This window comes from Hemicordylus capensis, chromosome 1 (genome assembly GCF_027244095.1).
Source record: "Hemicordylus capensis ecotype Gifberg chromosome 1, rHemCap1.1.pri, whole genome shotgun sequence".
In the NCBI taxonomy this organism is placed as follows: Eukaryota; Metazoa; Chordata; class Lepidosauria; order Squamata; family Cordylidae; genus Hemicordylus; species Hemicordylus capensis.
The window spans coordinates 208029011-208043898 of record NC_069657.1 but is presented as its reverse complement, the minus strand read 5'-3'; the positions used below and the strand labels follow the sequence as shown (position 1 = coordinate 208043898).

General features: G+C 42.0%; 1 protein-coding gene across 2 annotated transcripts in view; it reads right to left on the bottom strand.

Annotated features, from left to right (window-relative positions):
• Positions 1–1561: 1561 nt before the first annotated feature.
• FAM171B (family with sequence similarity 171 member B) overlaps positions 1562–14888 on the bottom strand; it is a 67313-nt gene continuing 53986 nt past the window's right edge. For both annotated transcript variants that reach the window (XM_053271964.1, XM_053271953.1), the window contains exons 6-8: positions 14348–14464; positions 12173–12296; positions 1562–8268 (exon numbers count right to left, since the gene is read on the bottom strand). In XM_053271964.1, the coding sequence (XP_053127939.1) occupies positions 6930–8268; positions 12173–12296; positions 14348–14464 (1580 nt within the window). In that variant the 3' untranslated portion in view covers positions 1562–6929. The remainder of the gene's footprint in view (positions 8269–12172; positions 12297–14347; positions 14465–14888) is intronic.

The following is a 14888-nucleotide window of genomic DNA, read 5'->3' as shown; positions in this document are numbered from 1 at the left end:
TGAGTAAAACAATACCTCTGAATAGGACACTGAAGAGCTACCACCAGTATTCTTCCTTATCACTACCAGTGCTGTGTTGTTTTTTTGTATGAGTTCTAAGGTATATACTGTTGCTGGTTTCAGAAAAGCAGTTGTGAGCAGAAGCAGCTGTTCCACCATTTGAGTTTGATCTCTTGTCATGATTTCCTGACTTATTTCCATCGCAACAGGTGATCACAGGGTACCAATTCCCATATCACATTTGATTAATTGCTTCATGTCACACTTTACTCTGGAGAAAAGGTATCCATAAATGTAACACAAGATGTAAACCAGAAAGGTAGGCTAGTGTTTCAACAAGTGAAGACTCCCTTGTGAGCCTTGGCACTGAAGACTTGTCTTTCACAAGTTACATCAACATCAAATACTTTGAAATAGTAGTTCAATTTATAGGAGAGCTTTTGCCCTAAATCCCATCCCTGCTCCTGGAGCACCTTATACATGCCATGTTGCTTCAGAGCCAAAGAAATGTGTTGTGAGAGTCAATTCACGCTGCCACATTCCACCATGGGACACAATTGTACCATATCCAGGTAAACAACTGTCTGGAGGAAAGTTAACATCTGACTGCAGATGCCAGGAAAACTGCAGACAGGGCATGGAATTAGCTGCCAGCTTCCTGTATGTCCAGTTCACCCTAACCTATTTATGTACACAATCAAGTAGAGGGATTTGGCAATATGGACTGGTCCTGAGGTACAAGTATTCATTATGCATCTACTGAAATAAATACTAGAAGCATGCTTCATGTTGCCAAATTATTAGGTTTTTTAAATGCTCATAAGGATAGTGCATGTTTGTTGAAAAGGAGTTACCAAATAAGTTCAACATCAAATACTTAAGATTCACATGTGTTCAGTTTCCAAAGCCATACATTTTATTTAGTCGGTGAAGCATAAAAACCCAATTTTTCTGTTCATGAATTTCAAGAATCCAGTTTTCTCTTGAAATATCAATAAAGACATGGACATAATACATTTTTGCTTTTTATGAATGACTTCCAGCCTGGAACTGTGCTAGTGCAAGAGTGTGGGCATCCAGAGTAGTGCTGAGTCACTGCATGGAAAAGGAGTGGTTTTTGTCAACCTTGTTCTCTCTGAAGTCCATTGTACCTCCCAAAAATATGTCCCAGAGGGCTGTGTAATTCTCAGGGTCATTTTTGGAAGACAGTGGGCTTCAGAGGAGAGGGGAGCTCAGCTAAAATTACTACTATCCTCCTTGTGTGCCAGCACATAACTCTGGATGACACACACACACACACACACACACACACACACACACACACACACACACACACACAGAGGCTGCAATTATGCACCCCTTAGGTGGGAATAAGCCCCATTGATCTGGGGGACTTCAGTGTAAGAATATATGGAATTATGCTATTAGTATATTTAAACAAATGACATTGATATTGTAGAAGAACAGGAGAGCCCATTGCTAATGAAAGTGGAATGAAAGACATTCATGACAATCCAGAATTTTTTTTTTAAAGGGGATCAAGAATCATAAAAGCTAGCAGTAAGTTTTAAAAACTATTTTATTATATTGCATGAATCTTTAAACATTTTATAAATTTTAAGATACACTATAGCAGTTGATCCATTGGTATCCTAACAGTTACACAGACGTGGTAAACCATCCCGACAGAAAAATAGAAAATGTAGAAACACTTTGTAAAAGAGTGGGTGAACTACAGAATGTCATAAAACTGGAATGAAAACTAAAATGAATTATAAGTGTCTCTCAAATCATCGACACTGTGGCAATGGAGTGCTTGTTCTCAATATTTACAGCTTAATCAGAAAGCGGTGCCCCATAATACCTTGAGAACACAGGCTGGAAACAGACATCATAGGAGCTGTATGGCAAAGCTCTGCATTGCCTCCCGACATCCGGCAGTACAAACAGTGGTGGTTCATGTGGGTGGAACTTGGTGCTGAGCTGTTGCTGATGAGCAGCAGACATGGGCATTACTGGGAGGTAATATAGGCAGGGGCCAGGTGGGGCAGCACCATGTAGGTGTGTGGCAGTTGAACGGGAAGCTACATCCTATCCCAGATGACATCATCTGACCACACATTTTGTAGTACTAGATCTTAGGGGAGAGGAGGTGATGCAAGGCCTGAGACTTTTATTGGTAGCCACACTGCTTCGCTAATGTCCCGTTCCAGCCTCCGTTCCCAAAACTGCAGCTCCTAGAACTGGGTTCTTGATTCAATGTGTGCTTTTCGTGTGCACAGAATAGAGACTTCCCAACCAAACTGCTAACACAAAAATACTTTTATACAAATACTCTGAATTTGCTGAAGTACAATAAACTGTTGTGCTTTAAAGTTCAGTTGAGGAATATTGTATCAGCAAGTGGAAAATGTACAAATATTTGACAAATCTATTATTTGTAAAGTTATTCTATGCTTCAGCTGGTAAAATGGATATAAAATTTCAAAATGCTAAGAACAATCAGAATTATTTCAGAAAATGTTGATTATGAAATAACTTACTATAAAGGGATAGGATGGCTTCAAAGGCTTTAAAGATCTAAACGATATAAAACGGCAGTTTAAATGTTTTTGAAAAGGTTTTTTAGCATCTCAACTATTCAGAATGCTCAATAGAACTGAATCCAACACATCCAAATTTCATGCAATTTTAGGGAAGGCATTCATACTAAGGCTGAATCCTAAAATTATTTGGCTATAAATTCCATTTAAATCACTGGAATTGTTTCCCACTGAAACGTGTTTAGGATAAGGTTGAGAGTGCCTTGTCTTAACTTTTGTACATATTCAAAACTCAGTGATTGAGGGCTAATTTATGCATTCAGTGATCAAGTGGTGAAGTTTTCCTTGGACTGTACTACTTCAGACTGCATGTGTTAGTGTGTTTGCACACACCCATTTATGTTGAAAAATTAGCACATCAAAGAGAAAATGTTCACCCAAATCTTCCTGTCATGCTATTTTTCTATCTTCAGGGGGGTTTATAATGGTGGAGTAGGGATTAAAAAATGCAGTTTTTGCAAAAATGCAACCACCTGTATGTAGCCCAAAGTGGTGCAGCCCAGAAATTATTTTATCATTTCATTCTGCTAAATGTATAAACTGCTTCTGTGAAATCAAAAAGGAAGCCTTTGAGTATACTAGCACTATAGAATCAAACCCAAGAATGGGGTAATAAGCTATGAGCTTCCTATTACTATGCTGCCAACTAGTGTTTGGCCCATTTTATCCCAGAACCCAAAAGAGAATCCCTATATAGACTAAGTTCTGTTCTGTAAGTACATGCACATTTCCTTGAGATACTAAACATATAATTCCAGATTTTGATTTATAAGCCACTATCCTAGTCCAACAAAGGTAACGCATGCACAGAAATAAATCTCTGCATATATTATATCTAATTTTCTCCTGATTTACTGCATCTGGGCCATGATCCAAAGAGCTGCTTTTGGCGGGTCCCAGGGCTTGAGGCAGACTCAGAATCTCCCCCCCCTCCCACCCCCGCCATTTGAATGGTAGATCCCCAGGCCACATCATATGCTGTTTTCAAAGCTGCTCTCCATCTCAAAAGAGGGTTCCCATGGTGGATGTTTGAAAAATATTACCACAAAATATGCTGCCATGGGCACACAGTTCTCTGGATCCTGGCCATAACGCTGTCATATATATTTGTTTTATTTACTTATCACATTTTAACACTCCATCTAGCAGCTATGGGCAGTTTACAATAAATTAATACACTATTTGTTGTGGTTGAGAGATCTTTCTTCTGGCAAATTTTTGCCAGTGGTTAAAAGGTTTTTTTAAAAAATATTTTAACAATTGAAATATTACCTGCATGCAATATTCCAACAATGAAACTAGATGACCTGGATTTGGGTTTTGTTGTTGTTGTTTGTTTCCAAAAAAGAAGAGAGAAGTAAGAAATCTTAGCAACAATCCTGTTTGGCTAACAGAAAATGTGTGTAACCCGCCCCACCCCCACCCCCGTTTTAAACATATAAGAATATGCTGCTTCCTCAAAAATTTGCAACAGCTACAAAATTATGAAGACAAATTGCTATTTCTTATTCATTTTTGGTATGCCACATACATACCAAATAGTGTGAAAAAGAATAATCTTGCTGATCCTAGTCATTGCAGATGCAGGGCAATTGTCTATATAATTTGCAAAGCTAAAATATCCAATCTTTGGCATGTAAACTATTTAACAAGAGAAGTTATTTAAGTTTTCAAGCCCATTGCTTTTCTACAGTTCAGGGTATGTTTGTCAAAGATAATATTTTCCCACGTCAGACTTCCATCTTGTACTTCTAAAACCTAGCTGTGGCTGACATCCATTTGCCCCCGTGCAACTCCCTCAGTCCTGCACACGTGGTGCTGGGAGCAAAGGCAAATACTTCCAAGCACTGCCTGAGCTCCGGAAGTGTGTCCTGGAAATGTGTCGCTGAGGGTCAGCAGAATCGCCCCAATAGTACAGGGTGCTTCCAGCAGGCAGTGCTAAGGCACTTGGGCAACAAGAGCCAGTGTCCTGCTTTTTTGGTGCTTCACTGTCACAAAGAGGGAGTTTCATTGTAAATATGTTTGGTAATTTAAAGAGGACTCCAAAGAGTCCAGTGCCCAAATGACAGAACCGGACTGGTGAAAGGGACAATAAGGGAAACTTCATAGTCTCTATAGCATGGCTTTAATGCTGCCTTGAGTCTAAATAGCTCTTCTGAAAACAGAAATGATAGCACCATTACGTTCTAATCAAATTGCTGAAATAAAAGAGCTGCGACATAAGATTTTAAGGTGAGAACAACATGCTTCTCTCATATATCCACGTTTCTGTTAGCCAAAACAAGATCCAACATTTTGACAAAATGACAATTTAAAACAGAAAAAGTGCCTTTATGGACTTTCCTTTCCTTTATATATTTTCTTAGTTACATTTCATGCAATCATTTCTTTTGGTAACTGTTTTCAACTCTACAATATATTCTGTTCCCAAGGATGGCTGTTGTCCTATAGGCCAGGCTCACAGCTTACCTTCTTCATAATTGGAAGTATCAATCGACAGTCCCTGAATGACTGATGAACATGTTCATAGTGCACAACTTGCTTTAGGACACACTTAGGGTGCGTACAGACATACAGAATGTAAACGGTGAGTCCACTGTGGAAATTCATTCATCATGTTTTGTACATCTAGGAGTGAGCTTAGAGGAATCCCCCTTCTTCAAGTTTCTTCTTGTTTGCAGCAGTAACTGGCTATGCTGAATGCCAATTTGTTAGTCTCTGTGATATCACAAGCTTATTTCCCCTGCTCTGGGTTCCTAGAGCAGTTTTTCAACTCTTTCAAATTGCATTTTTTTAAAAAATAAGGCAAATGTTCGAGAGAATGAATGTTCATGCTACAGTGGGGGGGGGAAAGACAGCTTGTCTGGAACACAAGGAGAAGGGGCAAAGACACATGTATCAGTATTCAAACTGCTGATAAAGTACAACTGTCGTTTGCATCGTGAAGGCAGTAGAAAGCCAAAATTGCCATGTAGGGAGAAAGCTGTGACTCTTGGTTTCAGGTAAGTCTGTATGCACCCTTAGACTTTAATTACGGTGTCAGATACTTCTACAGAGACAGGTCAACATCAAATGAGCCAAATATGGTTTCCCTCCAATATCAATTCTGTGCCAAAAGGTTATGTAAATCATGTCACCATTTGACAGGTTTGCTACTGGGACAGGGAATACACGTGCTACAAAATCATCTCTGGAGTGGTCCCTTAAGGCCAGTTTGCCCATGCAAAAAGTACCTTTGTGGCGATGGCTAAGCTTATTTTGAATCACAGTTAAGTCCCACAGACTTCATATGGAATTTCTCATAAGCAATGATGGACTTGAAGACGGGGGCTAAAGTCATTCAAAGCTAGCAAAAAAGGAGGCACAGAGTCACATTGCTTAAGTATTACAGTTTGTTTTTAAAAGGCTATACAACAGCAAAGCAAAAGGTTTCTGCAGGGAATCCTTTCTATAAAGCCATCCTTTTGGCCACATTTGCAATAATATATATCTTTGACTTTGAGGGCCAAACACTGCCCTCATTACATTAGTATAAATCTCGTTATCCTAAAAACGGAGCACAATTTGGCTCAATACATACTGGAGTCACACATGACAAGGAGAAGTCTGCACACTTGAGCTACCATCTGGAATAGATAAGAAATCCCTGATATTCCCCCACCCCCGCCTCCAAGAATATACAAAGAACAACATAGTATAATGTAATACAAGATAGCCAAGAGAAAGGACAGAGCACCAGGAAGCAATGTCTGTGAAATGAGATACTTCTGGTCTCGCATTTTAGATGAAAAATGCCAGTCTCCATCCTGCTACTTAGACATCTACATCAAACCCTATATGGCCGGATCTCCATTCCTGGAAGCTAGTAGTTAGAAGCAAAAACTAGAAACGTTCCCTCTACAGTGTACTCCCATCCCCATGGCAATGCAATCCAGTATGAACAGTGCTTCCTTGCCTTCCACACCAGATAAACTAGGTTACATTCTGGCTTCTTTTAGAAGACATATATACATCCCCATAGATGAATCCCAGAATTGTTTCGCACATTTAAGAAAAGCAGAAGTGTTGCTCAAGCAACTGCTGAAAACAAGAGCTGGTCTCAAAAGACACGCTAGGTACACCCTCTGGCACATCATAGAGATTCCCTTTGCTCAGATAGACATCACTGATGAAAGTGTAATCTGCTCTGAGATTTAAGAACCATTACCCGATTCAAATTGTCTCATAGTAAGTGAACACTGCAAGTTTACAAATAAGAATCAGAGAGGGGGCGGGGGGGAAGTATACAGGACAAAAGGCAGACCAAAAGACAGCCATAGCTGCAATTTAATTTATGGGAATGAGTGGCCTCTCTTCTCTCTTCTTCCAGATATTGGTTTTGCTGTCTTTCTTTGTCAGAGGTGGCCTCCCTCGTTTCTTAGCTGGAGGAGGGCTCGCCTCATGCTCTTCTGTGGTGTTTTTCCTCCTGGGCAGACTTTCCTCAGTGTGCTCTTCTATGACCAGATCACTCCCTCCATCCGGCATCTGCTTCACAGTCTGATCTTCAGGGGTGCAAACAGTGGTCCCACTTTCACTGCTACTGAGATCTAAGTCTTCCAGATACAGGATCTTGGAGTGCTGCATGCTTTTGATGAAGGTCTTCTCCCTCTCCAGTTTTCGACTGAGGTTATGCTCATTCATGTCCACGCCAGAGTCCAAGCTAGTATCATTGCTCTCGGTCTTCCTGCCCTTCTTGAGATCTATGAATGAATGCCTCACTTGAGCTATTGGCTTGCCATCCAGTGACACAAACCATGCTCTTGGGTGTGGAGACTGTTTGCCTTTTGAAAGCTCCAATAATGTTTGCTCTGAAATGCCTTGAAGTTCAGACGAAAATGGTGTCATGACTACAGCTTCGTTTAGTGTTCCAGGGACAGAAACAGACTCAAGCAGGCTATTGGTGTAGCACCCCCAGTTTGCAGTTTGAGGAGATAAGCCTTGTTGGCCATCTAATGCAGTGGTTTCATCTCTGGAAGTGGGTGGCTGCAGGTGAGAGTGCATTGGCATTTTGGGTAATGTCTGGGTATAACTTTCCCGACTCATAGGTTCCATCATTGGGCTGTAGACTAATTGTCCCTTTCGTGGCAAAGTAGCTGACTTGGCAGCATGCATTTGCTCTGGAGAATGGAAAAGGTCAGATGTTTGAAGGATAGCAATAGGCTGACTATAGAGATGCATCAACTGCTCTGGAAGGGGAGAGAGCCCATACATTTTCTCACCCATGGAGAGATACTGGTTCTGTTCTTGTGAGTCTCTGGAAGGGGAAATAGTTCCGCTGATATGTTGGGTTGGCTGTAAATGTCTCATTCCCATACTAGGTCCCAAGGATTGAGGTGAGCTCCTACAGTGAGTGGTGTTGCTGGAGGATTGGTATGATCCACCTTCTGTGTATATTTTAAAACTGTCACGGGATTTCCTCTCTTCCACTTCTGCTGAAGCCCCTCTCTGGGGGCTATAAGATGACATCCCGGGCGAATACAACTGAGATTTCTCCTCAGGCTTTAGTGACCCCTTGACAATACCAAGGTGATTGATGTGAGATGTTGATGTTGACGTCGTCTGATCTTTTTTTAAGATGTCCAGTTTAGTCACATTTCTTCGTCTGTTTGACTGACCACATTTATCCCTACCAAAAAGAAAAAGAGGGCAGGGGGGAAGGACTTCAGAGCTGAACCTCACACAGAAGAAGATGGAAAGATATTTAGAGTTGCAATCCTAAACTACAGTTGGGCTGGCATCACTGGGGTCTAAGCTGTCTGGATTTGGGATTGCAGCCTAAATACTAGGGATGAGTCTATTCCTTTAGTCCCATTTTTTGTAATCAGAGTTTCCAACATCCCTTTGCTTCATCTCCAGTTAAATTCTAGCATGGAATACAGATTTCGGAATGCTGGTGGCAGAATAACTCAGATTCAGCCAGTCCCAGCTCTGTGCATCAGGAGAGGTCTAACCAGGCCTTTGCTGGGCTGTGTGCAGCTGTCACTTGCAGCCAAAGACCGCGAGGCTCCAAGCTCCACTAACTTTGGCTGCAAGGGAGAGCAGCTCAGTGGAGAGGGTCCCCCCCAACTAAAGGTTTTCAGGGGAACCTCCTATTTCACTCCATCTTCACTGGGTTGCAATGGCCAGGGTGGAGGGAGAGAAAGAAACAGCAGCTCTGAAAATTAGGGATGTGCACAGAACTGGTTTGGAGGCCCTTTATGGACCTCTGAACCGGTTCGAACAGCAGGCAGTTCAACTGGTTCAAAGGTGGGGGGTGCATCTTTAAGGGTGGGGAAGAGTGCACTTACCCCTCCCTCCGCAAGCACTCCATTTTTTAAAAAGTCTATCAGGGCGGCAGCGTAACTCCCTGCCGCCCCATTGCCCCCTTTACCGGAAGTATCCGGCGTGCCGGTGCGCATACAGTGGGTGCAGGCTCATTGGAGACTTCTAGTAAAGGGAGCAATGGGGCGGCAGGGAGGTACGCTATTGCCCCGATGGACTTTTTAAACTGGAGCACCGGTGGGGGGAAAGCAGAGGGAGGGATAAGTGCATCCTCCCTTGCCCTTAAAGATGCAACCCCCCCTCACACACACACCCGGTTCCATGCAAATCCTACTGAAAATCCTTCGGGGGGGGGCATGTGCTCACAAACAGATATGGGGGAATTACCAGTAAACCCAATAAACCCAATTTAAAAAATAACCAGGGGGAAAACCAAGGAGCTATGGAATTAACTGCCAAGTTTATTCATTTGTTTGTGAATCCATTCATTTTGAATCTTGCTTAACATATTTTGAGCTTCCTCAGAGGCTTCATGAACCCCGCTGCCTATTAAGATCATGAAGGGAAGTCTAGTTGCAGTTACCACCAGCTTGTTTGGTCATGACCCGAACATGGGCCTTCTCTAGGGTTGCCCCAGGGCTCTGGAAGACACACCCAATGAAATCAGAACCTCCCCATCTCTGGTTGTTTTTAAGTGACCCTTAAAGACACACCTATTCTATCAGGCTTTCAGTTTATAAAGTTTTATTGATCGCTATTTTAATTTGTTTTATATGATTTAAGGTTTTAATTCTTGCTGTGTTCTAATTAGTAAACCACTCAGATATTTTATGTGGGACAGTATATAAATGTGATAAATAAATTCAATGAAAAATTGTCTTCCATTGACAAGAGAGATATATTATTTTAAAAGGATATTAATTCAAGGGGTTTGGGGTTTTTTTGCCTCCAAGCTTTTAACTTGAAATGTACAAGGCAAGATTCTTAAATGAATGGATTCTCGAAAGAATACATTTTGCAATTACTTCCATAGCACTTTGGAGGTTCCCTTCCTTTTTTCTTGTACATGGTCTCACCCCACAGTGAAAACTTTATTGCCCTGGGGTCTTCACTGGGGGAAACTGATGTACCATGAGGGTTTTTCAGAAAATAACTTCAAAAAAATTGATGAAATAGAGAAATTAATGCCCTTATTATATTGCATAGGGAGAAAGAATCTGCACTCCAAAAAGCCCCTCTTAGGATACCCTGTGAACACTTTTGGAGCAAGAATAAATTCAGGAAATATGTCCTCTAACTCCAAATCAAAAATTGGTTCCAACTGGCAGAGTTCTAATGCAGAATACAGGGACAATGAAATCTGGATTGGAATCTGATAGCAGTGGATTTTGTAAGCACCCCATAGATATATAGCATCCATTTTGTTTTGGGTGCTACCAAATGGGGTGGGGTGTGTGTGAGTGAGAGAGAGAGGCATGTACCCTTTATCTATTTATAAATCAGATTGCTTAGAAAACCAAATATCAAGGAACAAACCTAGACTATCTTACATCTAGTGAGTGGTTTATTACATATGCATGTGCATAACCCATAGCTTAATCAACCTTTTGAAAACAAAACTGAACAGGAATTTCAAAACTCCAATTGGTTAGAAACACACACATTCATCAGTTGTGTTTAAATTGCACATCACCACTACCTTGAAGCAGCTTGTGCCTAATCGCCAAGACTGCTGTACTGAATGCAACTCTTTCCTTTGAAACTTTAGAGTAATCTCCTAACACTTAAGAAGAGGCTCAAAAAGTACAAGGCATCTCAAGCCAATTGGTAAGAATGTTGAATAGTTTAAGACTGGAACATGCAACCTTCAAGATACATGCATCCCATGGAGATGTATTCTCTGGCACCTCTGGCATTTTTAAAATGTTTCCCTGATTTTGAAAGGCAAAGTAAAAAGGCTGTTACCAAGAAAGATTATTTCAACTCAGGGCAGATTTATTTAAATCAAGGTGATTTAAATCACCAAGAGAAAACCTCAGTTTAAATCATTAATTTAAATCAAGTTTCCCACTGATACCTCACATATTTCTTAAACTATAGAACAAATTCAGCCATTAAAACATGTTAATTTACAGCTCAGTATAGCATTTACAACATCTAGGAGGGTATACTTTGTATAATTTGTTACGATAACTTGATGTTTATTCATTGACAAAACAGTATGTAATACTTAGTTTTTAATGGTGTGGATCAGGGGCGTAGCAAGGTTGGAGTGGGCCCAGAGACAACCTCACTGATATAGACACACTAACACACTTCACAATATATAGTGCGCTCACACTCACATCCCATTATGAATACGGTGAATATCTAGTTCACACTGAATCTAGTTTTTTTTACTCTCTGCTCCTGCCGATCTCCAAGAGACTCAACATAATTCATAGGGGGTGCAACATGGGCGGGTGGGGAGTCATGTGACGTGCCTCTGGGGGGGCCCCAAGACGACTGCCTCCCCTTGCCTAATCGTAGTTACGCCTCTGGTATGGATACCTTGAATCATGACTTCCTCCAGCTGCCCTGCATCTTCTGGTTGCCTTGCATACACTTGACACATTTTCCTTTTTGCCCAGGAAAAGCATTTCTTCAAATATTCCCAGATTGGGAGGGGCAAGGGGAGGGCTCTTATGCCTAGAAGCTATGGCAGTTTTTCTGTCGCAAAGTGTGGTGCAATATAAAAGGCTGTATACTGAATAATGCCTTCCCTTCTTCTTTCCACTGTTTTTCTTCTTTGCCTTATTTCCTCTACCTTGGCTCAGCCCCACCATTATGCTATCCAGCTTGTGTCTTTGCACATGTGACCTTAGTTTGCTTAGAAACAGAAATGAAAGTCTAGAAATTTCCAAAAGCGTGTAGTTGCTGGGCAGATCAGAATTCTTTTCATGAGATGAAACTGAAATCAATGCCCGTGTTTGATTGGTAGGTAACTCAATGTGTGTGATAGAAAGTCATTAATTCATTTTTAGGAGACTCTAAGTGTTGGTGTAGTGGAATGCTTGTGATATTGAGTTTTAGCTGTGTTATTTTTTACATGATAATATAAAATTTAGTTTAAAAAATTAAAAATTTGATTTAATTTTAAAAATCTGATTTAAACAAAAATAAATATTTTTTAAAAAAATCAACTTTTATCCACCCTGTTTAAATTAATCAAACATCAAAATCTACAAAATACAAGATCAAATACTTTGTGCTAGGTTTTACTTCCTTACCTGCAGTAGCAAATGAGAACTGCAAAGAACCCAATGATAATTATGATGGTACCTCCCAAGATGGCTGTGAGGAACACTGTGTGGTATGCAGTTATATCATTTGTAACTGTTGCGAAGATGGAATCTGCATTTTGAATATGAGAGAGAGATTGATTGATTTCTTATACAAAAATGTTTTCCAGTATTGTGGCTTCCCTTCTTTCTGTCACTCTGCTGCATCCTCCTTTACATTTTGTTGTTAGATATTTCAGAGAAAGGGGATCTGCAGAAGTATTTTTCCAATTCCAGTGAAACAGTGGTGGCTCACATGGGTGGGGACAGTGTCTACAGTTTCCAACTGCCCTACGCTAGAAATGTTTTAAATGCTTTGCAATGGGACTTAGGCATGGCTGTCGGCTGCACATAAACCTAGGGTTCATGGTCCAAATATTGTTTATTCCAACAATATTCACGGGACACCTTTCAACCAAGCCCATCTAAAAGATGCCTGGATAGGCAAAGGTGGACAAGTACAAGAAAGGGAAGTGAATGGCAACACGAAGAAAAGAAAAAAACTCTCTTGAAGCATGACACTGCCAACCGAGGGCCCTTTCCAAGCAGTGGCCCTTACATTTACCAGGGCGCTTTCCAGCCTACTTGCTCAACAGCAGGAAAATGCCTCCTTTTGAATGTAAGTCGCATTCGAAACGTAAACAGCAGGGGGAACAGTCTCGTGGAAACTAACAACCCGGAAAAAAAGCAACTTTTTTACACCGGATATACAATGTCCTAACTCTATAACGCAGCGATTAGATTCAAAACAAGGCACTGGAAATGTGAACGGCACCCTGCTGTCAGCGCAGGGACTGTGGTGTCACAATGCAGGAAGTGTGGAAGGACACTTCCGAGATACGACGCGACCCCAATGCAGGGTCTAATCTGGAAAGTGCCCAGGGACAGAATAACTGTTCCTATTCAGCCCAACACACTGGGAGCCTCCCCCCGCCGCACTTGGTGGTTACGGCTGGTGTCTCCCTTGTACTCCTTTCAGATTGTGAACCCTTTTGGGTTGGGAAGACATTTTCTCATTCTTCCATTCCCTTTTGCAATGCCAACTGCTTTGTTTTATTCAGTTTATCTATTTATTTTATTATTTCTTACATTTTTATACCACCCTATCTAGAGTCTCTGGGTTCCACAACAAAAAAGGTTGTTGCACTTTTTGTTGAAAAGTGGTATATAAGTATCCTTGACTGGGGAAAAAAATGATTGGGGGGGGGGCGAGGCGGAAAGAAATGTGCCTTTTCAGCAGCAATGAATCCCACCACAAAACAGCACCCATTCCAAAGTGAAGGTGGCATGTAATAGTAGGAAACATTTACAGCATTTAATTAGAGAAAAGTAGTGAATAGTATTACACAATGGACCGGTCTCACGATCCGTGAGACCCGGTTTGGGGTGGTGAGCGGGAAGGAAGCCCTGGGCGGCCGGATCGGCTGCCCACATGATTGCCAGCTCCGAGACGGAGCCGGCAGGGGCTGGGGAGCTCGGGGACCATGCGGCCCCCGGAAGCCCCAGTATGCCCTGCGTGAGTGACTGACAATTTTGAAAACCAGGTTTGCGGAGCGCTCGCTCCGCAAACCTGGTTTGGGGGCAGAGGTTCTTGAGCAGGTTACCCGCTCTAGAACCACCGGGCTCACAGCCGAGCCCGGTGGTTCTGACGATCTGCAAAAATTGGGTTGGGCTCTCCTAGCCCGATTTTTGCAGATCGTCAGAATAGCCCCAATATGTTTTGTAGGATGAATGGTACAAGGGTATTTTCCTCCTACTGTAAGGCTCCTTCTGAAGGTACCGTTTTCCCGGGAACCACACAATGGTGCCCACATCCTTGTGTCTCCTAGATTCATTCTGTGCCCCCACCCAGAAGCTACCACAACTTAATTTAATTACATATACAAGTACAGATTTTTATATATCCTATTTCTGATGCTATAAAGTTCTGTGCAACATTTCTCTTGGCTGAAAAAATATATACATCTCCATTGCGCAAATGAGCAGGCAGCTGCTCAAAATTCCATTTCAAAGTTGCCGGGGGTGGGGTGGGGAGCACATTTCCCCTCCACATTCTGACTTCCAACACAATAACTATTGCCCCGAAAACAAGTTGCATTCAAAAATCATGTTTCCATGGTATACCTCTTGTTCCAGGCAGGGGGGCTGCTATCCAATACCCTAGACTTGGAGCAGTATACGTCCACACTAGATGATCACCTGCATCCTTTACCATGCCTAACCCACGATTGACCCAGGCACCTGGGGAGAAAGATAAACCATAGAATCTTTCAGAGAGACAAATACCCTTTAAGCACAAGCAGGTCCAAAGTTCTCCCGTAATCACATGGTGGCCCACATGATGTGCTGACATGGCTGATTGGCAGGCGCTGCTGGGCACACTGTAGGCCGTCCTGGTAGCATCACAGAAGGCGGCAAGTTGTGCAGGAACTTGAAAGAGGGCACCTGCAGTTGCGTAGCAACACTTACATTGAAAATTGTGCTGGGCAACTGTGGGTGCACTGTATTTAAGCTACTGCACAACTGCCCTCTTGTGCAACATCATTGGCACTGCCTGCACATGCAGAGCTGCAGCCACCAGTCGGCAATGCCAGTGTTGCATTGTGCTTCACGTGGGCCAGTGCTTTAAAGAACTGAACAATTGCCTTGCTGAAGTAGGCCAGGT